Below are 25,448 nucleotides of genomic sequence, written 5' to 3' on the forward strand. Positions count from 1 at the left end.
AAGATATATAGATGGCCAAGAGACACATGAAAAGATGTTCAACATTACCAATTATTAGTAGTTATGCAAAGCTGAATGCAAAATGCAAATACAAAATGCATATCAAAACTACAATGAGATTTCCCTTCATGCCTGTCAGAATGCCTATAATTAACAAGACTAGAAATAACAAGTGTTGGAGATGATGTGGAGGAAAAGGAACTCTCATACACTGCTGGTAGGAATGCAAACTGCTGCAGCCACTATGGCAAACAGTATGGAGATTCCTCAAAAAATTAAGAATAGAGGGGCCAGCCCCATGGCACAGTGGTTAAGTTTGCCACTCTGCTTCAGTGACCCGCGATTCACCGGTTCAGATACCAGGCATGGACCTATGCACTACTTATCAAGCCATGCTATGGCAAGAGTCCCACATATAAAGTAGAGGAGATAGGCACAATGTTAGCTCAGGGCCAGTCTTCCTCAGCAAAAAGAGAAGGATTGGCAAGAGATGTTAGCTCAGGGCTAATCTTCCTCCAAAAAAAAAAAAGAAAAAAATTAAGACTAGAACTACCATATGATCTAGCTATTCCACTTCTGGGTATTTATCCAAAGAACATGAAAACACAAATGCGTAAAGATATATATACTCCTCTGTTCATTGTAGCATTATTCACAATAGTCAAGACTTGGAAACAATCTTAAGTGCCCATCAAGGGATGAATAGAGGATGTTCCTTTGGAACAACATGGATGGACATTGAGAGTGTTATGCTAAGTGAAATAAATCAGACGAGAAAGTCAAATACTGTATGATCTCACTCATAAGTAGAAGATAAAAACAACAACAACAAATAGACACGTAGATACAGAGATTAGATGGGTAGTTACCAAAGGGGAAGGGGTCAGAGAGGAGGGCGAAAGGGATAATAGGGTACATGTGTATGGCAGTGGATGGTAATTAGTCTGGAAGTGGTGAGCATCATGTAGTCTACACAGAAATCAAAATGCAGTGATGTATACCTGAAATTTATATAATGTTATAACCCAGTGTTACCTCAATTTCAAAAAAAACCCATTATGTTATACTTTAAAATGGTTCCTCTGTTTTGTGATTTTTATAAAAAGACCAAGGCATGACAAAAGAACAAACTGCTGGTTTTAAAAAGGAGAGGGTAGAAACAGAACAATGGGAGGAAACAGTTAATGTAAGTGTTTTGACATACACACAGCACACTTAATGAAAGCAGTACTCTAAGTAGGTAGGATTCATTCTGTTTTGTCAAAGTTGTTCTCAGTACATGCTTGTATAATTTGCAAAAGCAGATTTTTCACTGCCCTAAAGAACCTTGTAGTCGAGGATGGGAATCTGATTTGTAGCATTATATTTATTTGCATAAAATATTATTAGAAAAAAGTAGATATTCCTTTTAATTCGCTATAAAGAAATTGTGTGTACATTGGAAAGAAACCTAAGAAATTGTATATAGATTCCATTAAATTTCTCTATATGAAAATATTATTAGAGTTCACTATTGAAACGATAATGAACCCCATTACAGGATGGATCCTGCCTCAGTGAATTTGTCTGTAATGAAGTACATCATTATGTGTTGCAGTAAAAAATTATTTTATGCCCCTCTTGTTTCCCTGTGAAAGAGAAATGCTCTGCCCATACCAGGGGTGTCCTGTAGTTGCTCAGCCCTATAGTTTACTGCAACAGATAAATGTGTCTTATTCACTATAAAATCATATTTGGAACTTTAAAAAAATATAGGTATGACATTTTTCAATCTCTCTTAATTATTGATTCCTAATTATTGCATTGTCGTAGGAGAATAATATTTCTGTGACAATGAATCTTTGAAATGGCGACCCACTGTTGGGCAAATTTTCTTAAATCTTCTATGTATGTTTGAAAAGAATATATATTCTCTACTATTGATATGGTGTTACACATATACACATTACTCGGGCCTGTTAGTTATATTCAAATTTTATGTTACCATTACTTATTTCCTACTGCTTCATCTGTTGATTATTGAGAGAAATGTGTTAAAATCCCCTAGTATAATAATGGGACTGACAGTTTTATTGGCAGTTCTGTCAATGTTTGCTTTATATATTATGAGATTATGTTGTTATGTGCATACAAATTTAAGTTCTGTCTTTCTGGTGTCATTTTGCAGTGATATCTTCATTCTAAGAATGCCTTTTGCCTAAAGTCTGTTGTTGATATGAATATGACTAAGTTTTATCTTGGTTAGAATTTACCTGAAGCTCTTTACCATTTATTAATTATCTGTCTTTCTGGGGTTAGATATATCTCTTATAAGCAGCATATGCCTAGATTTTTATCGTTAATTTGGCCTGATGATCTTTTTTTTTCTTAAATAAACTTTATTTTTTGGAGCAGTTTTAGATTCACAGCCAAATTGAGCAGAAAGTATAGAGCGTTCTCATGTACCGTCTGACCCCCCCAATCTCCCCCACCATCAACATCCCACTCCACAGTGTACCTATACTGACACATTATCATCGAAAGTCTATAATTTACATTAGGATTCATTCTTGGTGTTGTACATTCTAGGGGGTTAGACAAATATATAATATGACATGTATCCACCTTTGTATTACTACTCAAAATAGCTTCACTGCCCTAAAAATCCTCTGTGCTCCACCTATTCATCCCTCCTTCCGCCTTAGCCCTCAGCAACCACTAATCTTTTTACTGTCTCCACAGTTTTGCCTTTCCAGAATGTCATGTAGTTGGAAGCATACAGCATGTAGCCTTTTCAGATTGACTTTTTCTTGCTTAGTTATATTAATTTAAGTTTCCTCCATGTCTTTTCATGGCTTGATGATGCATTTCTTTTTAGCACTGAAGAATGCTGTATTGTCTGAATGTGCCAGAGTTTATTTATACATTCACCTACTGAAGGACATCTTGTTTATTTACAAATTTTGCCAATTATGGATAAAGCTTCTCTAGACATCTATGTGCTGGTTTTTGTGTAGACATAAGCTTTTAACTTATTTGGGAAAATACCAAGGAGCAAGATTACTGGATTGAATGGTAAAAGCATACTTAGTTTTATAAAAAATTGCTAAACTCTCTTGCAAGGTGGCTGTACCACTTTGCATTTCCACCAGCAGTAGTTGAGAGTTCCTGTTGCTCCATATCCTCTCCAGCATTTGGTGGTGTTGGTGTTTTGGATTTTAACCATTTTAGCAGGTATATAGTGGTGTCTTCTTGTTTTAATTTTTAATTCACTAGTGACATATGGTGTTGAACATCTTTTCATATGCTTATTTACCATCTGTGTATCTTCTTTGGTGAAGTATCTGTTCTGATGTTTTGCCCATTTTTCAATCACCTTGCTTATTTTCTTATCGTTAGTTTTAAGAGTTCTTTGTATATTTCATTAACAGCTTTTTATCAGATGTGTCTTTTGCAAATATTTTCTCCCAATCTGTGGCTTGTCCTCTCATTTTCTAGATATTGTCTTTCTCAGAGCAAAAATTTTCAGTTGTAATGAAGGCCAACTTGTCCATTAGTTCTTTCATGGATTGTGCCTGTGGTATGGTATTCAAAAGTCATTATCATACTCAAGGTCATCTAGGTTTACTCCTATATCATCTTCTAGGAGTTTTATAAATTCTGCATTTTATGTTTAGGTCTGTGATCCATTTTGAGTTAATTTTCGTGGAGAGGGTATAGTTGGCATCTAGATTCCTGCTTTTACACGTGGATGTCCTGTTTTTCCAGCACCATTTGTTGAAAAGACTATCTTTGTTCCATTGTATTGCCTTTGCTCCTTTGTCAAAGATCAGTAGACTCTACTTATAGGGGTTTATTTCTGGACTCTCTTTTCTGTTCCATTGATCTATTTGTCTGTTCTTTTTCCAGTACCACACTGTCTATCACTGTAGCTGTATAATAAGACTTGAAGTCAGATAATGTCAGTCCTCCAGCTTTGTTCTTCTCTTTCAGTATTGTGTTGACTATTCTGACTTTTTTGACTTTGCCTATAATCTTTATAATCAGTTTGTCGTGATCCACAAAATAATTTGCTGGGATTTTTATTGAGATTGTGTTGAATCTATAGATCAAGTTGGGAAGAACTGACATGTTTACAGTATTGAATTTTCCTATTCATGAACATGGAATATATTTCCATTTATTTGATTTTCTTTGATATCTTTCATCAGTGTAATTTTCCTCATATAGGTCTTGTAAATATTTTGTTAGTTTTATACCTCAGTATTTCATTTTTTGGGGTGTTAATGTAAATTGTATTGTGATTTTAATTTCAAATTCCACTTGTTTATTGCTCCTATATAGGAAAGAGATTAACTTTATAAATTAACCTTGTATCTTGCAACCTTGTTGTAGTTGCTTATTAGTTCCAGAATTTTTTTGTAGATTCTTTCAGATTTTTACTAGATAATCATGTCATCTGCAAATGAAGACAGCTTAATTTCTTTTTCCAATCCGTATAATTTTATTTCCTTTTATTGTCCTATTGCATTACCTAGGACTTCCAGTACAATGTTAAAAAGTAGTGGTGAGAGGCAACATCCTTACCTAATTCTTGAGCTTAGCTAGAAAGCTTCAAGTTTTTCACTATTAAGGATGATGTTAGCTATAGGTTTTTTGTAGGTGTTCTTTATCAAATTGAGTAAGTTCCTCTCTATTCCAAGCTGCAGAGAGTTTTTCTCAGGAAGTGCTATTGAATTTTGTCAAATGGTTTTTCTGCATCTGTTGATATGATCATGTAATTTTTCCGTCTTTAATTGGTTGATGTGATGGATTACACTGATTTTTGAATGTTGAACCAGCTTTACATATCTGAGAGAAATCCCACTTGGTCGTGATGTATAATTCTTTTCATACATTTTTGGATTCATTTCGGCAATAGTTTGTTGAGGATTTCTGCATCTAATGTTGATGGTAGATATTAGTTCATAGTTTTCTTTTAATGTCATTGTCTGATTTTTCTATTAGAGTAGTGCTAGCCTCATAGAATAAGTTAGGAAGTATTCTCTCTTCTTGCTTCTGTCTTCTGGAAGAGATCATAGAGAAAAGAGATTGTAGAGAAACAGGTGTTTTTGCCTCTGTCTTCTGGAAGACACTGTAGATAATCTTCCTTAAGTATTTAGTAGAATTCATTATTGAACCAATCAAGGCTTGCTGCTTTCTATTTTGAATGGTTATTAGTTATTGATTCTTAATTTCTTTGATTATTGATATCAGGACTATTCAAATTATCTATTTTTTCTTGAGATTGACAGATTGTGACTTTTAAGGAATTGGTCTATTTCATCTAGGTTATCAAATTTGTGATCATAGAGTTGTTCATAGTATTCCTTTATTACCCATTTAATGTTCATGAGATCTGTATTTCTGTTCTTTTTTTTATTTCTGATACTAATAAATTGTGTCTTCTCTTTTTTCTTAGTTAAGCTGGCTAGAGGCTTATCTCTTAGATAGATCTTTTCAAAGAGCCAGCTTTTCTTTGTTTATTTTCTCCATTGATTTCTGAAAAAAAAATCTACTCTGTCTGAAGTTAATATTATTAATGTTAGTGTGGTATATTTTTCTCCATTCTTTTCCACTGTATGTTTTTTTCCCCAAGTGGGTTTCTTTAAGACAACATATATTGTATTTCTTGTTTTAATCCACTCTGTCAGTGTCTGTCTTTTAATTAGTGTATTTCAGCCATTGACATTTCAGTTAATTATTGATGTAGTTGGATTAATGTCTACCATTTTTGCTACTATTTTCTATTTATTGCCCTTACTCTTGGTTCCTATTTTTGTCTTCTTCGTATTTCTGCTTTTTGAGCATTCTATATCCTTGTATATTCTCCCCTTTCTTCACATATCAATTATACTGTTTCTTTTAACTATTTTCATTGGTTGCCCTACACTGTGCAATATCATTTACAACTAATTCATATTTACTTTCACATAATACTATACTGCTTCGCGTGCAGTACAGGTACCTTATAATAAAATATTTCTAATTCTTTTCCCCTTGCTGTTCTGTGTATCATTACTGTCATTCATTTCATTTATATATAAGAATACATAATATATGTGTGTGTATGTATGAATACGTAGAGATTATATATGTGTATAAAAGCATACATAATCAAATACATTGTTGCTATTATTGGGTTGAGCAAACTGTTAAATCAATTAGGAATAAGAAAAATAACATTTTTTATTTTGAGTCTTTTTATTCTTCTCTAATGCTCTTCTTTTGTGTGGAGCTGAGTTTCTGACCTATATCATTTTTCTTTTCACTGAAGAACTTTTTTTTTTTTTTTAACATTTCTTGCAAGTCAGGTCTACTGGCAACAAATCACTTCAATTTTTGTTCGTTTGAGAAAGTCTATTTATCCCTCACTTTTGAGGCATATTTTCACAGGACACAGAATTCTAGGTTTGTGGGGTTTTTCTCTCATCACTTGAAATATTTCATTTACTCTTCTTACTTACATGGTTCCTGAGGAAAAGTTGGGTATATTTCTTATTGTTGCTCCTCTATAGGCAAGGTGTTTTTTTCCTCTGGCTTCTTTCACTAGTGTTTTTTTATCTTTGATTTTCAGCAGTTTGAATATGATATGCCTAAGTGTCATTTTTTTTTTTTTGGCATTTATCCTCCATGTTGTTTGAACCATCCTGGATTTGCGGTTTGGTTTCTGACATTAATTTGGGAAAATTCTCAGTCATTATCACTTCAAATATTTCTTTTGTTCCTTTCTTACTTTCTTCTTCCTCTGATGTTCCCCTTACATGTATATTACACTTTTTTGTAGTAGTTCCACAATTCTTGGATAATTCTCTTCCTCTTTTTTAGCCTTTGTTTCTGTTTGCTTTCCAGTTTTGGAAATTTCTACTGATATATTATTTCAGCTCTTGACTCCCACCCAGTGGCAGCAGGTAGAAGCGCCGATCAAATACTACCACTTTGGAAGCACAAATCCACGCCAGTAAGCAGTATGAAAAAATATATTAAATCTACAGATGAGAAGGAAGATGACAAGTACCCAGAAATCAATCCTGAAGGCACAGAAGTCTATAATATAAATGACAGAGAATCAAAATAGCTATCATAAAAAAACTCAGCAAGTTACAAGAAAATGCAGATAGTTCAATAAATTCAGGAACTTCTTCACCAAAGAGATTGAAACTACAAAGAAGAAGTAATCAGAAATGTTGGAGATGAAAAACACAATGGATGAGATAAAGCAGGATATAGATTCCCTAAACCATAGAATTGATATTATGGAGGAACCAATCAGCAATATTGAGGACAGAAATACAGGAATGCTTCAGATGGAGAAGGAGAGAGAACTAAGACTAAAAATAAATGAAGAAATTCTTCAGGAAATATCTGACTCGATTAGAAAATGCAACATAAGGATTATAAGTATTCACGAGGGAGAAGAGAAAGAGAATGGAGCAGAAAGTTTGTTCAATGAGATAATAGCTGAGAACTTCCCCAAACCAGGGAAGGAGCTGGAAATATAAGTGGGAGAAGCCAATAGATCTCCTAACTATTATCAGTGTAAGAAGACCTACTGCAAGGCATACAGTAGCAAAGCTGGCAAAAGTCAGTGATAAAAAATACTGAGGGCAGCAAGGCAGAAGAAAATAACTTACAAAGGAACTTATCAGGCTTTCAGTGGATTTCTCAGGAGAAATCTTACAGGCTAGAAAAGAGTGGAATGATATATTCAAAACTCTGAAAGACAAGAACTTTGAGCCAACAATACTCTATCCAGTGAAAATATCCTTCAGATATGATAGAGAAATAAAAACTTTCCCAGATAAACAAAACCTAAGGGAGTTCATTGCCACAAGATGCTCCCCACAAGAAATCCAAGTAGGCCCTTATAGCTGAGAATAAAAAGAAAGGGATTACAAAGCACTCAGTAAGGAGATAAATAGGTAGACAAAAGCAGAAAATTGTTGATACCCATCAGAACAGATTGGGAAACAGTTAATTGTAACATTAAAGATAAAGGGGAGGAAAACACCAAACATAAATATAATCTTTTCATTGTAACCACAAACTCACAAGACAGGATGGAATAAAATGTGACAGGAACAACTTAGAAGGGGAAGAGGAGAGGGATGGAATTGGTTTAGTTCAAGGAAATAAGATGTCATCAGAAAATGGACTATCTCATCTACAAGATTTTCCTGCAAACCTCATGGGTAACCACTAAACAAACACTTAGGACAGAGACACAAAAATGAAATCAGGAGAAAACTAAGAAAATAAGCATAGAAAACTACCTAACGGAATTGCTAGTCCAAAATACATGGGTTGAGAAACAAATGCAGAAAAACTGAAAAATAAGTTATAAAATGGCGGCATGAAGCCCTCACATGTGAATAATCATTCTAAATGTAAATGGATTGAGTTCTCCAATCAAAAGACACAGAGTGGCAGGATGGATTAAAAAACAAGATCCAACAATATGCTGCCTCCAGGAAACACATCTCAGCTATGACGGCAAACACAGGCTGGGAGGGAAGGGATGGAAAACGATACTCCAAGCTAATGGAAAACAAAAGAAAGCAGGTATTGCCATACTTATATCAGAAAAAGTAGGCTTCAAAGTAAAACAGATAAAGGGAGACAAAGAGGGGCCAGATACAATGATAAAAGTGACACTCTACCAAGAAGACATAACACTTATAAATATCTATGTACCCAAAACAGGATCACCAAAGTACATAAAGCAACAATTAATAAACCTAAAAGAGATATTAACAACAACACAATAACAGTAGGGGAGCTCAACGTTCCACTCACATCAATGGATAGATCATCTAGACAGAAAATCAACAAGGAAACTGGAATTAAATGAAAAAGTAAACCAATGGACTTGGTAGATACATATAGAACAGTCCATCCAAAAACAGCAGAATACACATTCTTCTCAAGTGTGCATAGAACATTCTCAAGGACAGACCATATGTTGGCAAACAAGGCAAACCTCAATAAATTTAAGAAGACTGAAATCATATCCAGCATCTTTTCTGATCATAAAGCTATGAAAGTATAAATCAACTACAAGGAAAAAGCTGGGAAAGTGACAAATATGTGGAGAGTGAACAACATCCTACTGAACAACCAATGGGTCATTGAAGAAATTAAAGGAGAAATAAAAATAAAAATATCTGGAGACAAATGAAAATGGAAAACACACCATACCGATTCATATGGGATGCAGCAAAAACCGTCCTAAGAGGGAAATTCATAGCAATACAGGCCTGCCTTGACAAACAAGGAAAATCTCAAATAAGCACTCTTAAACTACACTTAACAGAGTCAGAAAAGGAAGAACAAGCAAAGCCCTAATTTAACAGAATGATGGAAATAATAAAAATTAGAACAGAAATAAATGAAATTGAAACTAAAATAACAGTAGAAAGGATCAGTGAAACTAAGAGCTGGTTCTTTGAGAAGATCAAGAAAATTGACAAGACCTTAGACAGACTCACTAAGAAAAAAAGAGAGAAGGCTCAGATAAATAAAATTAGAAATGAAAGAGGAGAAATTACAACTGAACCACAAAAACAAAACATTATAAGAGAATACTATGAAAAATTATATGCCAACAAATTGCACAATCTAGAAGAACTAGATAAATTCTTAGACTCATACAACCTCCGAAAGCTGAATCAAGAATAAACAGAGAATCTGAATAGACCGATGACAAGTAAAGAGATGGAAACAGTAATCAAAAACCTCCCTGAAAAAGAAAAGTCCAGGACCAGATGGCTTCTCTGGAGAATTCTACCAAACATTCAAAGGTGATTTATTACCTGTGCTTCTCTAACTTTTCCAAAACATTGGGGAAGATGGAACACTTCCTAGCAAGACAAGGACAACACAAAGAAGGAAAATTACAGGCCAGTATCTCTGATGAATATAGATGCAAAAATCCTCAACAAAATATTGGCAAACCAAATACCATAATACATCAAAAAGATCATACACCATGATTAAGTGGGATTTATACCAGGGACACAGGGATGGTTCTACATCTGCAAATCAATCAATGTGGTACACCACATTAGCAAAATGAGCAATAAAACCCACAGGATCATCTCAATAGGTGCAGAGAAAGCATTTGACAAGATCCAACAGCCATTTATCATTTAAAAAAAAAACTCTCAACAAAGTGGATATAGAAGGAAAGTATCTCAACATAATAAAGGCCGTATATGACAAACCCATAGCGAACATCGTACTCAATAGGGAATAACTGAAAACCATACCTCTGAGAACAGGAACAAGACAAGGATGCCCATTCTCACCACTCGTGTTCAACGTAGTACTGGAGGTTTTGGTCAGAGCAGTTAGGCAAGAAAAAGAAATAAAAGGAATCCAAATAGGCAATGAAGAAGTGAAACTCTTGCTGTTTTCAGACGACGTGATTTTATATATATATAGAAAGCCCTAAAGAACCTGTCAGAAAATTATTAGAAATAATCAACAACTACAGCAAAGTTGCAGGGTACAAAATGAACTTACGCAAATCAGTTGCATTTCTATATTCTTAATGAACTAACAGAGAACTCAATAATACAATCCTGGGGACTGCTCAGTGTCATAGTGCTTTAGTTTGCATGCTCTGCTTCAGGGGCCCAGGGTTCACCAGTTTGGATTCCGGGCATGGACCTATGCACTGGCAGGCGTCCCACATATAAAGTAGAGGAAGATGGCCATAGATGTTAGCTCAGGATGAATCTTCCTGAGCAAAAAGAGGAGGATTGGTATTGGATGTTAGCTCAGTGCTAGTCTTCCTCAAAAATAAAAATAAATAAGTAAATGAATAAACCTTACTATTTAAAAAAATATATAGTCCCATTTACAATTGCCACAAAAGGAATAAAATATCTAGGAATAAATTTAACCAAGGACGTGAAAGACACATACTATGAAAACTATAAGGCATTATTGAAAGAAACCAATGATGACATAAAGAAATATTAAGATATTCTGTGCACATGGGTTGGAAGAATAAATGTAGTTAAACTGTCCATACTACATAAAGCAATCTACAGAGTCAATGCAATCCCAGTCAGAATCCCAATGACATTATTCATGGAAATAGAAGAACGAATCCTAAAATTCATATGGATCAAAAGAGCCCAAATAGCTAAAGCAATCCCAAGAAAAGGAACAAAGCTGGAGGCATCACAATCCCTGGCTTCAAAATATACTGCAAAGTTATAGCAATCAAAACTGCATGGTACTGGTACAGAAACAGGCACACAGATGAATAGAGCAGAATTGAAGACTCAGAAATAAAACCACACATCTACGGACTGCTAATCTTTGATGAAGGAACTAAGAACATAAAATGGAGTAAGGAAAGTCTCTTCGATAAACATTCTTGGGGAAACTGGACAGCCACATGCAAAAGAATGAAAGTAGACCATTATCTTTTGCCATGCACACAAATGGACTCAAAATGGATCAAAGACTTGAAGGTAAGAAGTGAAACCACAAAACTTCTGGAAGAAAGTATAGGTAGTACATGCTTTGACATCAGTCTTAAAGGGATCTTTTTGAATACCATATCTTCTTGGACAAGGGAAACAGAAGAAAAAATAAAGAAGTGGGGCTTCATCAGGCTAAACAGCTTCTGCAAGGCAAAGGAAAGCAGGATCAAAACAAAAAGACAACCCAGCAATTGGGAGAAAATATTTGCAAATCATATATCCAACAAGGAGGTAATCCCTATAATATATAAAGAACTCACACAGCTGAACAAAAAAAACCGAGCAACCTGATCAAATAATGGGCAGAGAATATGAATAGACATTTCTCCCAAAAATATATGCAGGTGGCCAATAGTGACATGAAAAGATGTTGAAAGTCACTAATCATCAGGGAAATGCAACTCAAGACTACACTAAGATAGCACTTTACATCCATTAGAAGGGCTATAATCACCAAAAACAACAAACATTGGAGAGGTTGTGGAGAAAAGGGAACCCTCATACACTGCTGGTGGGAATGCAAACTGGTGCCACTATGGAAAACAGTATGGAGATTACTCAAAAGAGTAAAAATAGAAATACCATATGACCCAGCTATCCCACTACTGGGTATTTATCCAAAGAACTTGAAATGAACAATTCAAAGAGACTTATTCACCCCTATGTTTGTTGCAGCATTATCTACAATAGCCAAGACATGCAAGCGACTCAAGTACCCATCAACTGATGATTGAGTAAAGAAGATGTCATGTATATATATATATACAATGGAATACTAATCAGCCATAAAAAAGAAAAACTGTCCCATTTGCAGTACCCTTAAGGTCCAACATTGATGGATCTTGAGGGTATTATGTTAACTGAAATAAGCCAGACAGAGAAAGACCAACACCATATGATTTCACTCATATGTGAAAGGTAAACACACGGACAAAGAGAACAGCTCAGTGGTTACCAGGGATAAGGGGGTTAGGAGGTGGGCACAAAGAGCGAAGGGGCGCACTTATATGGTGACTTACAAATAATAATGTAGAACTGAAACTTCACATTGTTGTAAACTGTTATGACCTCAAAAAAGAAAAATCCATGAAACACACACACACCCACACATACATACACACACACACACACACATACACACAAAATATATACTAAATGTCACTCTTGCAAATATTCCGTATCTAATCAGTGTCTGCTCTTTTTTTAAGGTCTAATGCTACATGCTTGCCTTCTCACATTCATGGTAGCTTGTATCCTCAGATATTTTGTGTTTAATGGTTGTGAGATTATCTTCATTGGAATTTTAATTGTGATAATTCTTTGATGCTTGGATTTAAGGTCTGTTCTCCCATGGAAGAATCGTTTTGCTTCTAACAGTCCTTCAAATGCAAAAGTTTTAGTTTGAACTTTTTGAGAACACGGTTTGTGGGCATTTTAGCCTCAAACGTCCACAGGAGGTAGCATGTGATTATGAATTGTCAGGGAACCCTCCCTACACACCAACTCAAAACAAAAATCTTTCACATTCTCTTTCCTGAGCAGATGTTTTTCTAGTTCACCCACTTATGGTGTTAGTGTTCAAGCATTGTAGCTTTATGCAAATTCTCATAACTAACTTCCCCCTTTTTAGTCCCCAGGTTTTGATTCCTGTTCACAAGCATGGTCCATTAACCAAAACTCCAGTATTTTGGCGCTCTTCAGATCTAATAACAGTCACTGGATTCATAGCATGCTTACCTCTGTGGATTTGTGCTTTTTAACATTTAAAGGGATGTTTTGTATTCTCCTTCCAACATTTTTGTACTGGATTTTTCATGAGCTATTTTATGTCATGTAACCAGAAATGTATAAAATTCACTTTTTATTTATTCCCCTTTGTTTTATATAAATGTAAACGTTATATGTTTAGTGAGCTTATATTACATTCATAATTACTTTAAAATTGCTAAAATTACTTAATAAGTAAACAGGCAAGACAATAATGGTTTAAACCACCACTTCTCAAACCACGTATGTCAGAGTAAAAATATAAGATGTTCTGTAGAAAAACATGATAATGAAACTTAGGAAGTAATGCGTACTCTTCCCATCTAGTAGTTTAAAATGCTCATCAGCTTGTTAAAGGTTCTACACTAAAAACACACAGCTTTCAATCAGTATTTGACCCATGAAACCCTTTTGACAGGGAGTATCTATTAAATGTCTAGAGAAATATGAAAATGATAGTATAGCAAATAAATGTAGAAGAAAATAAGTTGGTCATTATGTTGAAATGACCTTGAAGGTAAATTAGAATGAAAAAGGGTGTGTTAGGGTTAGATTTGGGAGGTGTTGAGTTCCAAACTCAAAGCTGATTTTATACTAGATGCTAATGGGGGGAGAACTGAGGAATAACATTTATATCTTTACCCAGGAAAATATACATAATCCAGGTTTTCCCCTATGCTTGTGTTTCCCTGTACCTTGTAAAATTTAACAAAAAAGAGTAAATTGCTTATGGAACATTCTTCATTTTAACAGTTTCTAAAACGTAGACAGAAAGTATGTTTGATTATTCAGTTGCTGTCAAGTATTTTAAGCACGTCCTAGTCCTGTTCACCTTTTATTTGCCCTGTAGAATAGTCCTGATACTCCTGCTGCCATTTGAAGGAGTTGTTGTATACTTTGTCTTTTGAATTTTTATTAAGATGATATTAAATTTAAAAAGAATAATATTCCATCTACCGATTCCCAATAAATACTTTTTCTTGTGATCCCTTGCAATATTTGTTCAGATATACAATATAAATAGTTATAAGGATGGCTTTAAAAAATTTTCTGACATTTCTTCAGGTACTTGTGTTTTATAAACATAATTCTATATTGCATATTTTTTATACTTAATGACAACATGATGTTTCTTTTAGTTGACATAACGTAGTTTATTGTACTGTACCCTCTTGTTGGACATTTGCAGTGTTTTGGTTTTTGCACTTTTATGAGGAATGTTGCTGTATAGATCTTTGTGCATATTGTTTTTATTCTTTCTGCATTGTAGGTAGTCCCCTACTTTTCATGCATGACGCTTTTTTGAAAAAATGGTAATGCCGATTAATAAATTTACATAGTATAAGGGTTTTAATTTCCTAGACTGCTAAAAATTGTCATATCAGTAATTATACCTAACCTTGATAGATCCTTCGGTTATATTATTTCTATACTGTAGACCTTATGTAGACTGTCCTTAGTTCAATGAGTATCCAATTAAGGCCGACAATTCATTCCTTTTAACAAGTTTAATGATTTCCATTTTGTCATAATTGCATCCATTTTATGAAACCTATGTTCCTGTCATTTGTATCAACACTTCTCTTTTCCATTATTTAATTTATATATGTGTATATAAATAAATAAAATATGGACTCTCACTCATGCACTCTCTCTCTCTCTCTCTCTCTCTCAACAAAACTAAATTTCCAACACAGACAACAGAATACAAACAGTAAGAGCTGTGCTTCTGAAGCTGATTTCTTGTCTGGCAGATCCTCACCCTGCAATAAACTGGAATATTCCTTTGTCAACTGATTAGGAACAAAACGTCTGATTCTAACTGGTTTAGGACTATTACTGTGCAAAGTATGAAAGTAGAGGTTATAAAATCAACAAACACAAAAAATTGAGAGCTAACTGATGACAAATTCTTAGGAATAGGAAGCACAGACCAAACTTAATGACACTTAAGTATAGAATCACATTGTTTTCTAAAAAGTACTACACCACTTATGTTACACTTTTTGGAAAGCGTGCATAAATCAGTTTCTTTTTTTCTTTCTTGCTAAAGGGATTATCTTATATACATAGTTCATTTATTCCAAACGCTCATTTGAAAGCTACTATTTTGCTGAAATAAGTTTACTATGTTGTGCTCAGGCAAATGGAAGGAATAACAGAATTGAGATGTGTTGTCAAGAGTTATTTCTTTTGAAAATGGTTAAAGCAGAAATATTCTTCTGCTTAAATTCAGGATTGTGACATATCTTTGGCATTTAAGAAAATGTACGTTATCCAAATATAGAAACCTCATATGGAAATATAAACTAATCCTGCCTTTTTTTATGTTGATGTATCTTCCCATTTTTACCTCATTCCTTTGTATCACTACCTTAAGTAAAAGGCCTATTTAATTGGGGGAATAACTTATTTGGTTACATTTTTCATGCCTGTTAGAAATATGTCCATTTGGGTAAAATAAATATAGTGTAGCTTATATTATAGTTTTATTTTATTCAGTGTAAGAAGTTTATTGATATTATTGGGCTTATAGTAACTTCTTTAAGTAGATTTAATCCCATAGTTTATCTTTTTTAGGTTTTCTTTCTAAACAATATTTAATATATTGGCCCATGAAAGGGTGAAATGTCTGTGACTCACTTTATATTAAGACATTTATTAAATTTGTGTAGTGTTTTTCAGGTCATGTTAAACGGAGGCTTATATGAGAGTGTACTTTGACTGCCCTACCAGATCATTTGATCTTGTTTAATGTTGCACTTTATAGAAGGTGAAAGAAGATACTTGTTGAGTTTGCATTACCAGAATATATGCTGCACACTCGCACACACATACCACATACATATAAAATAACATGAAGTTTGTGGATCTGTGATAAATGAATAATTGTGTACCTGAACCTGAACTTCCATGTTTGCTTAGTCTAAAATATAATATACAAAAAACTATTCCCTGTGATCGTGATTAATCTCTTTGTAATATCTCTTGTGACTCACATTCCAGGAAAGAAGAGATTTTTTATATTTCTTTTTTTTTTTTTTTACAGGAATCAAGTAAAAACCACAGAACTTCTATATTTATATTTGAGTCTGCATCAAACATTTTTCACTTGGAAGAATTTCTTCCAAAGGGAGAAAAAAGCATAACCTATTTCTGAAAGCCTTCTGTTTTAGGCTAAATTTCAAAGGATTGTTTTTGACACCCTTGCACTAAGCATCTGCTCTATAAGATTAATGGAACTCTATAGTTTGCATGTATTCTTCAGTTTCCTAAAAAAAGTACTAAATTTTCAATATGATTGTAAGAAACAATCAGAACATTTTAGTTAAGCAAAATGTAATAAACTACTCTTCACTATTCTTGGATGAGATTTACTGGTATAGATTTCAATTAATTTTCACAAAGCCTTTTAAAATACTGTAAGGCTATGTCTTGCAAACTCTGTTCAGAGTCCCTCTTTGTTTAGAAATTATAAATATTTGTAAAAGAGTCTTATGATTGGATGTTGCATTTGGTTCAGTTTTGGCTCTGAGTTATGTAACAAAAGGCATTCAGAATATCTCCACTTTGGAATGGTCAACTAGTAAGGTGCAGAAGAATATATTGACCATTCTTTATTGAAACAGGAGGCAGCAGTAATATAGACAATCTCCACATACGCTTCATACTTTATTTTAGATAGAATAAAGGGAGGCTGAAACCTTTTTGGCCAAGCTCTCTCGACGATATAATTTCTAGCTTACTTTGATTAAATAACTAAATAACGTCTGGCCCAGAGGGGAAAGGCATCTCTACCTCTGGCAGAATCTCAGATAATGAGTAAACCTCAAATCCAATAAACTTGCTACTACAGTCCTTTATAAAGGCTGCAAAACGAATTCTAATCAGTTTCCTTTTTTGTGGAGATAATACTAGTAATAGTTGAAAAGTAGTAGTTGTAGTAGTTAGAAGTAGAAGTAGCATTTGGAAAGATGTTTAACATGCTTAGACATTTGGGAAATGCAAATAAAAACCACCATGAGATACCATTTCACAACCACTAAGATGACTATAATTTTAAAAAATGGAAAATAGCAAATGTCATAGAGTATTTGGAGAAGTTGGAACACTTGTACATTGCTGGTAGGAATGTGAAATGGTGCAGCAACTGTAGAAAACAGTTTGGTGTTCCTCAAAATATTAAATGTAAAATTATTACATGACCCAGCAATTCTACTCCTAGGTGTATACCCCAAAGAATTAAAACAGGGACTCAAATAGGTACTTAAACGTGAATGTTCATAGTAGCGTTGTTCATTATAGCCAAAAGGTGGAAACAACCCAAGTGTACATCAGCAGATGAATGGATAAACAAAAGAGGTGTATACATAAAATGAAATATTAGCCATAAAAAGGAATGATGTTCAGATACATGCCACAACATGAATGAAGCTTGAAAACATTGTGTTAAGTGAAATAAGCCAGACACAAAGACAACTACTGTTTGATTCCGCATTTATGAAATCTAGAAGAGGCAAATTCGTAGGGACAGAAAGCCGATTAGAGCTTACCGGGGCTGGGGCAAGGGGGAATGGGGAGTTATTGCTTAATGGGTGCAGAATTTCTATGGGGGATTATGAAAAATTAAGAAATAGTGATGATAGTTGGACAACATTGTGAATATAGGTAATGCCACTTGTCTACTTAAAAAAAGGTTAAAATGGGAATTTTTATGTTATATATGTGTATATTTTACCACAATAAAAAAAGGAAGTAGAAGTAGAAGTTGTAATAGTATAATAATAGCATCTAACAATTTAAGTTTTTGCTATTTAATAGGCGCTGTCCTAAGGTGGTTACATGTAGTAACTGTACCTATTTCTCACTGTAGACATATTTTATTCATGAAAAGCTAATATAAGTAAATGAAAAGCAAGAAAATTGTATTTTGATTCCTGAGATCTTAATTATTATAGCCACCACATATTTTATTGCCATCTGCTCTGCTAAAAGCACTTATGTTTTTTCTATTATAACTTCTCATTTTTGATACTTTCTACTTAAAAAATCATTTTGCGCTGAGGGAAAAAATTGGTTGTTAATGTGTTTATTGAAGAAAACTTATTTGTTTTATAAAATAATTCTCCAAGTCAAATGTAAGAACATGTATTTATGTTTCATGATTGTCTGTTAGACATGAATACCCCTGAGGGCAGCGTCCCTAGAAACTGCTCCAGTATCTGGTGTTGGTCGGCACCGGGCAAATACGCCATTCACATGTGTGTGGTTGAAAGAAGTGCATTAACGAATTTCTAAACTTATACATAGATAAATTATGTATAGTAATTTACAAATTAATATATCAGGGACAATTTAATATAAAAATAAGATATTAAAATATATAGTTGAATTTCTACCATGAAGATTTATAATTTAACAATTTCAGGAAAGAATGGACCAGTAGAAAATGAACATCCATAGGATATTGTTCAAATCATATCTATAGAAGTTCATCTTTCATTTTAGTGAGTGATTAATAACTAAAAATTATTGAACACTTACTGTAGGTTGTTCATCAGAACAACACTATGAAGTGGATGCTAATTCTCATTTTTCAGATGATGGTGCTGAATTTCAGGTTTTAAAAGTTATCAAAGACCACATGACGAGAATAGAGATAACAAGGAGAACTACTATTTGAATCAATGTCTTTGTGTCCTTAAGTCTATGATTGGTGCTATCAACCATTATGCTCTAAGCATAGCTCACTGACTCCCAGTATAGACCTGCAGTGGTCACAGGTCAGACTATACAGTGAGGGCTTATTGTCTCTCAAGTCTAGAAATAGTAAAGACAGCAAGCATGTTGAAAACAAAACTACATTGCAAAATTAATTTGTATTGAAATAAGGATGTGAAAAGTTTCAAAATAGAACGTCTAGAACTATTGCTTAATGGATCTTCTTTTTCCTGGACTTAGGTACTCTGTGACAGGAATAAAGCCCTGATTATAATGTCTACTACTTATTAATATCCACTAAAATTAAATTGATATGGGTTATAAAAGTTAACACTTTATATTTTAGTGAGAGATATTTTCAAAATTATTTTTGAAAGAGTGCGTGGATGTTCCTTCTGAGGATTTTAATTTTGAGTGGTAACTAATATTTTCCTTAATATGCAAAAAGAAATTCCTTTTCATAAGTGAACTTAGCTTCATTATCATAATTTTATCAACTACCTGACAAGAAGTCTAGTTAACATTTTTGAGTCCTAGATACATTACCTACATTACTTCATTTAATTCTCATAACAGCACTGTGAGGTTGGCATTTTTAGCCTTACTTATATAATAAAAGAAAAAATACCAGAAGTTTAGAAAAGTTTGTCGTACCTTTAATAAGTGAAGAAATACTGATTTTACCCCAAGTCTGTGTGGTTCCAATGCCCATGTTAATTCTAATAGAATATATTGCTTTCCAGGGAGATGCCCCCAAAATGTAAATTGAACTGAAGAATACCTTTTTTTCATCTTACAGAAGTATCTAACATAATTTTTGTAATTGTGGCTTACATATTAGTCTGTTCTTTCAGAAAAGTCTGTTTCCCTGAAAGTATATCTTTGAGAAAAAGAAAACATGTCAGCGGTAGAGACATTGATTGCCAAATAAATTTTTTGGTTCACTCTGTATATTTCTTGGCTTTCCAATGGGAGAGTCTCAGCTACGTAAACATCTTACACTCTTGCTAAAAAAAAAAAAAAAGTTTATTTGTCAAAGATGGGTATTTTCCCTTCTCTTTTAGTTTTTGTGATCTTGCCATCTCTTATCTTCCTTTAAGGGGCCAGATGTGAGAGTGGGAGGGAAAGACACACCTCAACCATAACATAACTATAATTCTGCAAGTTATTCTTATAAATTATAAGGCCAGGTAAATAGTGTGAATGCATGACTAAAACCCAAAAAGTCAAAGAAGCAGTCTACAGAGATAGAGCAGAGAGAGTCCTTAGTTGTGTGTTAATTCTAGAGAATAAAGTCCGTGGATTTTGTGTTCACCCCTTACTGGGTGCCAGTCTCAGTTTAACCATTCATTAGTCCTGTGAACAGAGGAAATTTACATAACTTCTCTGAAACTCAGTTTTAAAATCTGTCAAATATAAGTAATAACACATTTCTAGATTGTTGTGGGGATTACCAGTAATATTTGTAAAGTTCTAACATGGTGCCTGACACATAAGATTCAGTCAAGAAATGATGTAATTAAAATCTTTTAAAAAGTGATTCTAAATTTAGATAAATAAGGTGAATTAGACATACTCATCTCCTCTACCTCTCTATATCTCTCCCCCCAAAAAATCACTAAAATGACACTAAAAGGGACCGAAACAAGCAAAGTAAAAATGACAGACTAGAGGAGGTAACAGACAGGCAAATATCCGCTGACTTACCTGAGGCTAGAAAGTTGTAATTTTAGCCAGCTGAGGTGAAACCCGCAAAGCAAGCTGATTTGTCCTGCAAAACCCTAGAAAGCCTCAGGACATAGAGGCACTAGATGCTGTGTAGCTCTGAAAATAGGAGGAATGGTTGAAAGTCTCCTTGTATGTTATTCTTAATTTGGGGATGTATTGTACATCCTAGCAAAACAAAGAGTAATTGAACGAGATAGTCTCTGACCTCATAAAGAGCAGGAATAAGGCAAGGGACTGAAAACTGGGAAATTAAACCAAAAATTTAATTTTTTTTTAAAGTAAAAATCCATTACTTAACAATGAGCTCTCCACCCACTCCCCCTTAACCTCTATCATTTGTAGAATGCTGGATGTTTGACTTAAGCACCACTTAGGAGTTCAGGGAATTCTTTTCTAGGCAAAAAGAGTGACTTAAGAGAAAATGCTGTATAGACCTGCATTTGGGAATCTCCACCACAACCGTGAACAAGCCAGCTTTTAGCACCTGCCATATACACAGAATTTCCAACCAGTGTTTTTGTGTCTGAGGTTTTAATATGAATGGACAGAAAAAGATTACCAAACATGGGAGGAACATCTTAAATGAGAAAATTACTGACTCAAACAAATAAAAAGGAACTTTGAAGAAACAGAGAAAATGTTGAAGTTGAAGGATCCTTGTGCCCCCAAAACTATAATCAATACATTCAAAAAGAAGAGAAGGAACAGAATAACTGAAAGAAAAAATCCCCATTTTCAAAAGAAGAGAAGGATGAAATAAACAGCAATGATTGGCCCATAGCAGATACCAAATACTGCTGGTCTCCCTGTTCCAAGAGTGAGACAATTTCCTTGGTTAGTTGTTCTTCCAGTCCATGATTCTGTTCTCAAGGAGAATCTGCCTTGTCCTTTGTCCTGCTATTGTTAGTAAAAGTGTAATTTGGTATTTTCTTTCTAGAGTAATTTGAGGATATGTGTTAAAATCTAAAGCATACTCAATCATCAACCCACTAATACCACTCCCAGGAATTTTTCCTAAGGCTATAATTGTACAACTTCACAAAGATACATGCACAAAAATCAAGATTTTTAAAAAGTAAAATATTGTAAGCAACATAAATATATGTAATAGGACAATGTTAAAATGTATAATTAATGTAATAAAAATAATAGCATAGTTATATTTATATACAGATAATTCAATACTGTTGTTGAGTTCAAAGAGATTATAGAACAGTATTTATAAACTTACTGTATAAAGTGTTTACATATATCTATATATTTACATACACAGAGAGCTCTCCAGAAGGATGTTTACCTGAATGCTACCGGTAATTTCCTTTGGGTGATGGATCTCTGGGTGATTTTCACTTCTTTACATTTTTTCACAATCAGCATGTGTGAATTTTACAAAACTATACATTTTACTGAACTTTATATGGTTGTTGATTAGCCACTTGCAGATTATTCACTTTACAAATTAACTGTGTTTAGTTTTAAGACCTAAACTTTTCCCATGCCATTCAGCATCTTTCTGAATTGTCTCTCCCAGTATCAATTGATCTTTGCTCAGGAAGTTATCTTATTTTAATATAACTCTCAAAAGAACAAAGTTAGAAGCATACATTAGTTTAAAAAAAAAAACAAACACTTGACATCTGACTTGTATTAAGTAGCTTTTAGTTACTAGGTAACCGCTAGGTAGTACTGGGGCTGATTTTAGCTACTGGGTAATTACTGCTGCTGACCATCAGTATACAGATATGATTGTTGCTGAAATGATTCATTACAGACCTGCCATGTTACTTAGCCATTCTAAGTCTCAGATCACTGATCTGAAAATGAAGAAGAATATTGCCTAACTTAGGAGTTTATTGTGAAGGTGTAATGTGGTACAACTACATGTAAAGCACTTTGAACAGTGCCTGAAACCTTAAAATGCTCAGAAAAGGTTGGCTGCTATTATCTTGTGGATCAATGATTTTACTTAATGTATATTTTATGTAGGATGCTTCTTTCAAATGGTAATTTCAGGTTTATGCGTCCACAAGCAAGCTAAAACTAGCTTCTGTTACAGTGAGTATAACAGTGTACACCCTGACAGTGTACAGTAACTGTCAGAATTAAGGAATGACATTCAGAAAAGACTTTTTCTAAACATTGCATTGTCATTTTAGCTACTGTATCCTCTTTGACTAGTTCTGGTTAGACCACTGGAGAAACTTGGCTTACCTATAATTAATTACTCAGTAATTAACTCAGATATTAGTCTGACTCATTAAGGAGAAATAATTTTCAAAGTTATTAATGACTCTGAAAAGTTTACTGTGTAGTTTAATTCCAGTAATTTTTTATTCTGTTTTTGTTATGTTTACCCCCACCCAAAGCCTAAATTGAATATTTTTGGTCTCATGTGAGAATTGTATATACTTTTTTGTGTGTGTGTGTGTGAGGAAAATTGGTCCTGAGCTAACATCTATTGCCAGTCTTCTTCTTTTTGCTTGAAGAAGATTGTTGCTGAGCTAACATCTGTGCCAATCTTCCTCTGTTTTATGTGGGATGCCACCACAGCATGGCTTGATGAGTGGTGCTAGGTCCACACCTGGGATCGAACCTGGGAACCCCGGGCTGCCAAAGCAGAGCACACGAACTTAACCACTACACCACTGGGCCAGCCCCTGTATTTACCATTTTTAAGTCTAATTATTTGCCTGGTATAACATTTTCAGATATTTTCTCATATGTGTATTTTAAATAGGATTAGGCATTTTTCTGATACTGTGAGATTCTGTGTGCCTCTAGACTTATGTAGAATCCAAAGTTAAGTCTCAGTTGTCACTGCATAGCCTGTGGTAAGTCTACTGCTTTGTTAGTCAGCTGCTGTTCACAAATTCATATGGTACCAATAATTTCTCATAATCATGCCATAATTTGTATTCCATTTTGGATTTGTTTTTAATGAAAAACCACATCTTGTGATTTTTCTTATTTTCTTGAAAAAGAAAGATAAAAAGTAACATTATCCTTAAGAACAGGAATAATAGATTATCTTAACTAGACATGACTGTGTGGTCACTTACTTTCGCTGTAGACTGCCTCCCTAAAAAGCATTTTAAGTCAGAACAACTTTAAAAGGCATAGATCTGTTTTAAAATGTTGGGTATCTGCGTAAGTTCATACTTAAAGGAGGCTTCTATGTAAATAGCATTCTAAGTCTGAGAAGATACCCTGTTTGCCTTTAGTAAGTGAATGAGAGAAATCTGTGTGAGTAGGAATATGTATTTTCCTTTTGGTTGTATTTCTCCATAAGAGCGCTGTTTCAGAATAAGTATCTGGCTCATCCCTATTGAAGATATTGAGGCTACAAAAATCTAATTTCCTTAGAAAACTTCTTTCAAATTCCAGGTGCCTAGTCCATGATAACTGGCTGATGGTTTTGTGTGCTGTTTCACTAGTACATTGGAATAAAAGTAAATACGTGAAGTCTGTATACTTTTATATTAGGTATCAAATAATATTCCTTTGTTTTCGTAGATTCACTTTTTGAATCTGTGGTAAAATCTTGAGGCAAGAACAGTAATAAATCTTTCAATTTCTTTAACAGTGCTTTACCAGAAACACAAATAATATTATGATAGTGGTTCATCAAGCAAACATCAGTTTTTATCTAATTGATTCTCTTGCTGCAAGTTAATAAATTTTAGTAATTTTTCCAGATTTAATTTTGGGAAAGGACATTTTATCATTTTCCGATTCACTTTCCAATTCGGAATAGTTATTCTTAAATTAGAGCTCATGTCATGTACTTTGTTGAATTGAGGACTAAAAGAAATATATCTTAGCTAATTGGAGAAAGGTGAATTGTGTTTTTTTGGCCCTTACACCTTCATTTTAGCAAACTTCCCATTGTATCCTCTAGTAATTACTTCAGTACTTCTGGGCAAATGAATTCTACCAGCTGTTCTCCTTGTTGATAGATTATTAGTCTCAGAGCCATAATCATAATCCAATTATCTTTCCTTGTAGCATCAGAGGCTCCTTGAAATGCTAGATACAGAGAAAGAACTGTTAAAAGAAAAAATAAAGGAAACTTTGATTCAGCAGTCTCAAGACCAGAAGGTAATACTTTAAGTTTACTCAGAGTGTGGGAAGAATGTGTTCTATTACCTCAAATAATATAATTAGTGTCTATCCAACTGTTTTATCATTTACAGGAAATATTGGAAAAATGTTTGGAGGAAGAAAGGCAAAGAAATAAAGAGGCATTAGTGTCTGCTGCAAAGGTATTTCCATTTGTAATAGTGGGTTTCTTTGTAAGTAAGTGGAATTAAAAAGCTGAGTTCATTAGTGATGGAGTCGATCTACTTTTTATATACTGTTTCATTACAGAAAAATAAAAAGTTTTTTCTTTATTATTTTTCCCCTTAAATTGAGGATACTGCTATTCATATTGTCATTAAATTAACATTACACAAGATTAGGATGACATTGAAATGCCTTACATTTAGATTATTAATTACTCATTAAAAAGAATATGTATGTTGGGACGCCAGTAACCACTTGGTGTTTGATAGATATCATCACAAGTAACGTGTATGTGTGTATGTCCATTTGTGTTGGTAGATATATAATTATATATACACATTTACATATTTGTGTATATATATTTATATATTATATGTAAATTTAAATATATATTTCTCAAGATTTGTGATTTTTAAAGGCAACTTTGAAAAG

The 25,448-nt window shown here is 33.8% G+C and overlaps 1 protein-coding gene across 49 annotated transcripts in view; it reads left to right on the forward strand.

The window, feature by feature from the left end:
* CCDC91 (coiled-coil domain containing 91) overlaps nt 1-25,448 on the forward strand; it is a 362,152-nt gene that overhangs the window by 253,540 nt on the left and 83,164 nt on the right. For all 49 annotated transcript variants that reach the window (XR_011540339.1, XR_011540340.1, XR_011540341.1 and 46 more), the window contains 2 exons: nt 24,738-24,830; nt 24,926-24,994. Coding sequence is in view for 46 of the 49 variants with exons in the window: in XM_008517658.2 (XP_008515880.1) it covers nt 24,738-24,830; nt 24,926-24,994 (162 nt within the window). In the remaining 3 variants the exon portion in view is untranslated. The remainder of the gene's footprint in view (nt 1-24,737; nt 24,831-24,925; nt 24,995-25,448) is intronic.

The sequence above is a fragment of the Equus przewalskii genome, chromosome 5 (genome assembly GCF_037783145.1).
Source record: "Equus przewalskii isolate Varuska chromosome 5, EquPr2, whole genome shotgun sequence".
Classification (NCBI taxonomy): domain Eukaryota; kingdom Metazoa; phylum Chordata; class Mammalia; order Perissodactyla; family Equidae; genus Equus; species Equus przewalskii.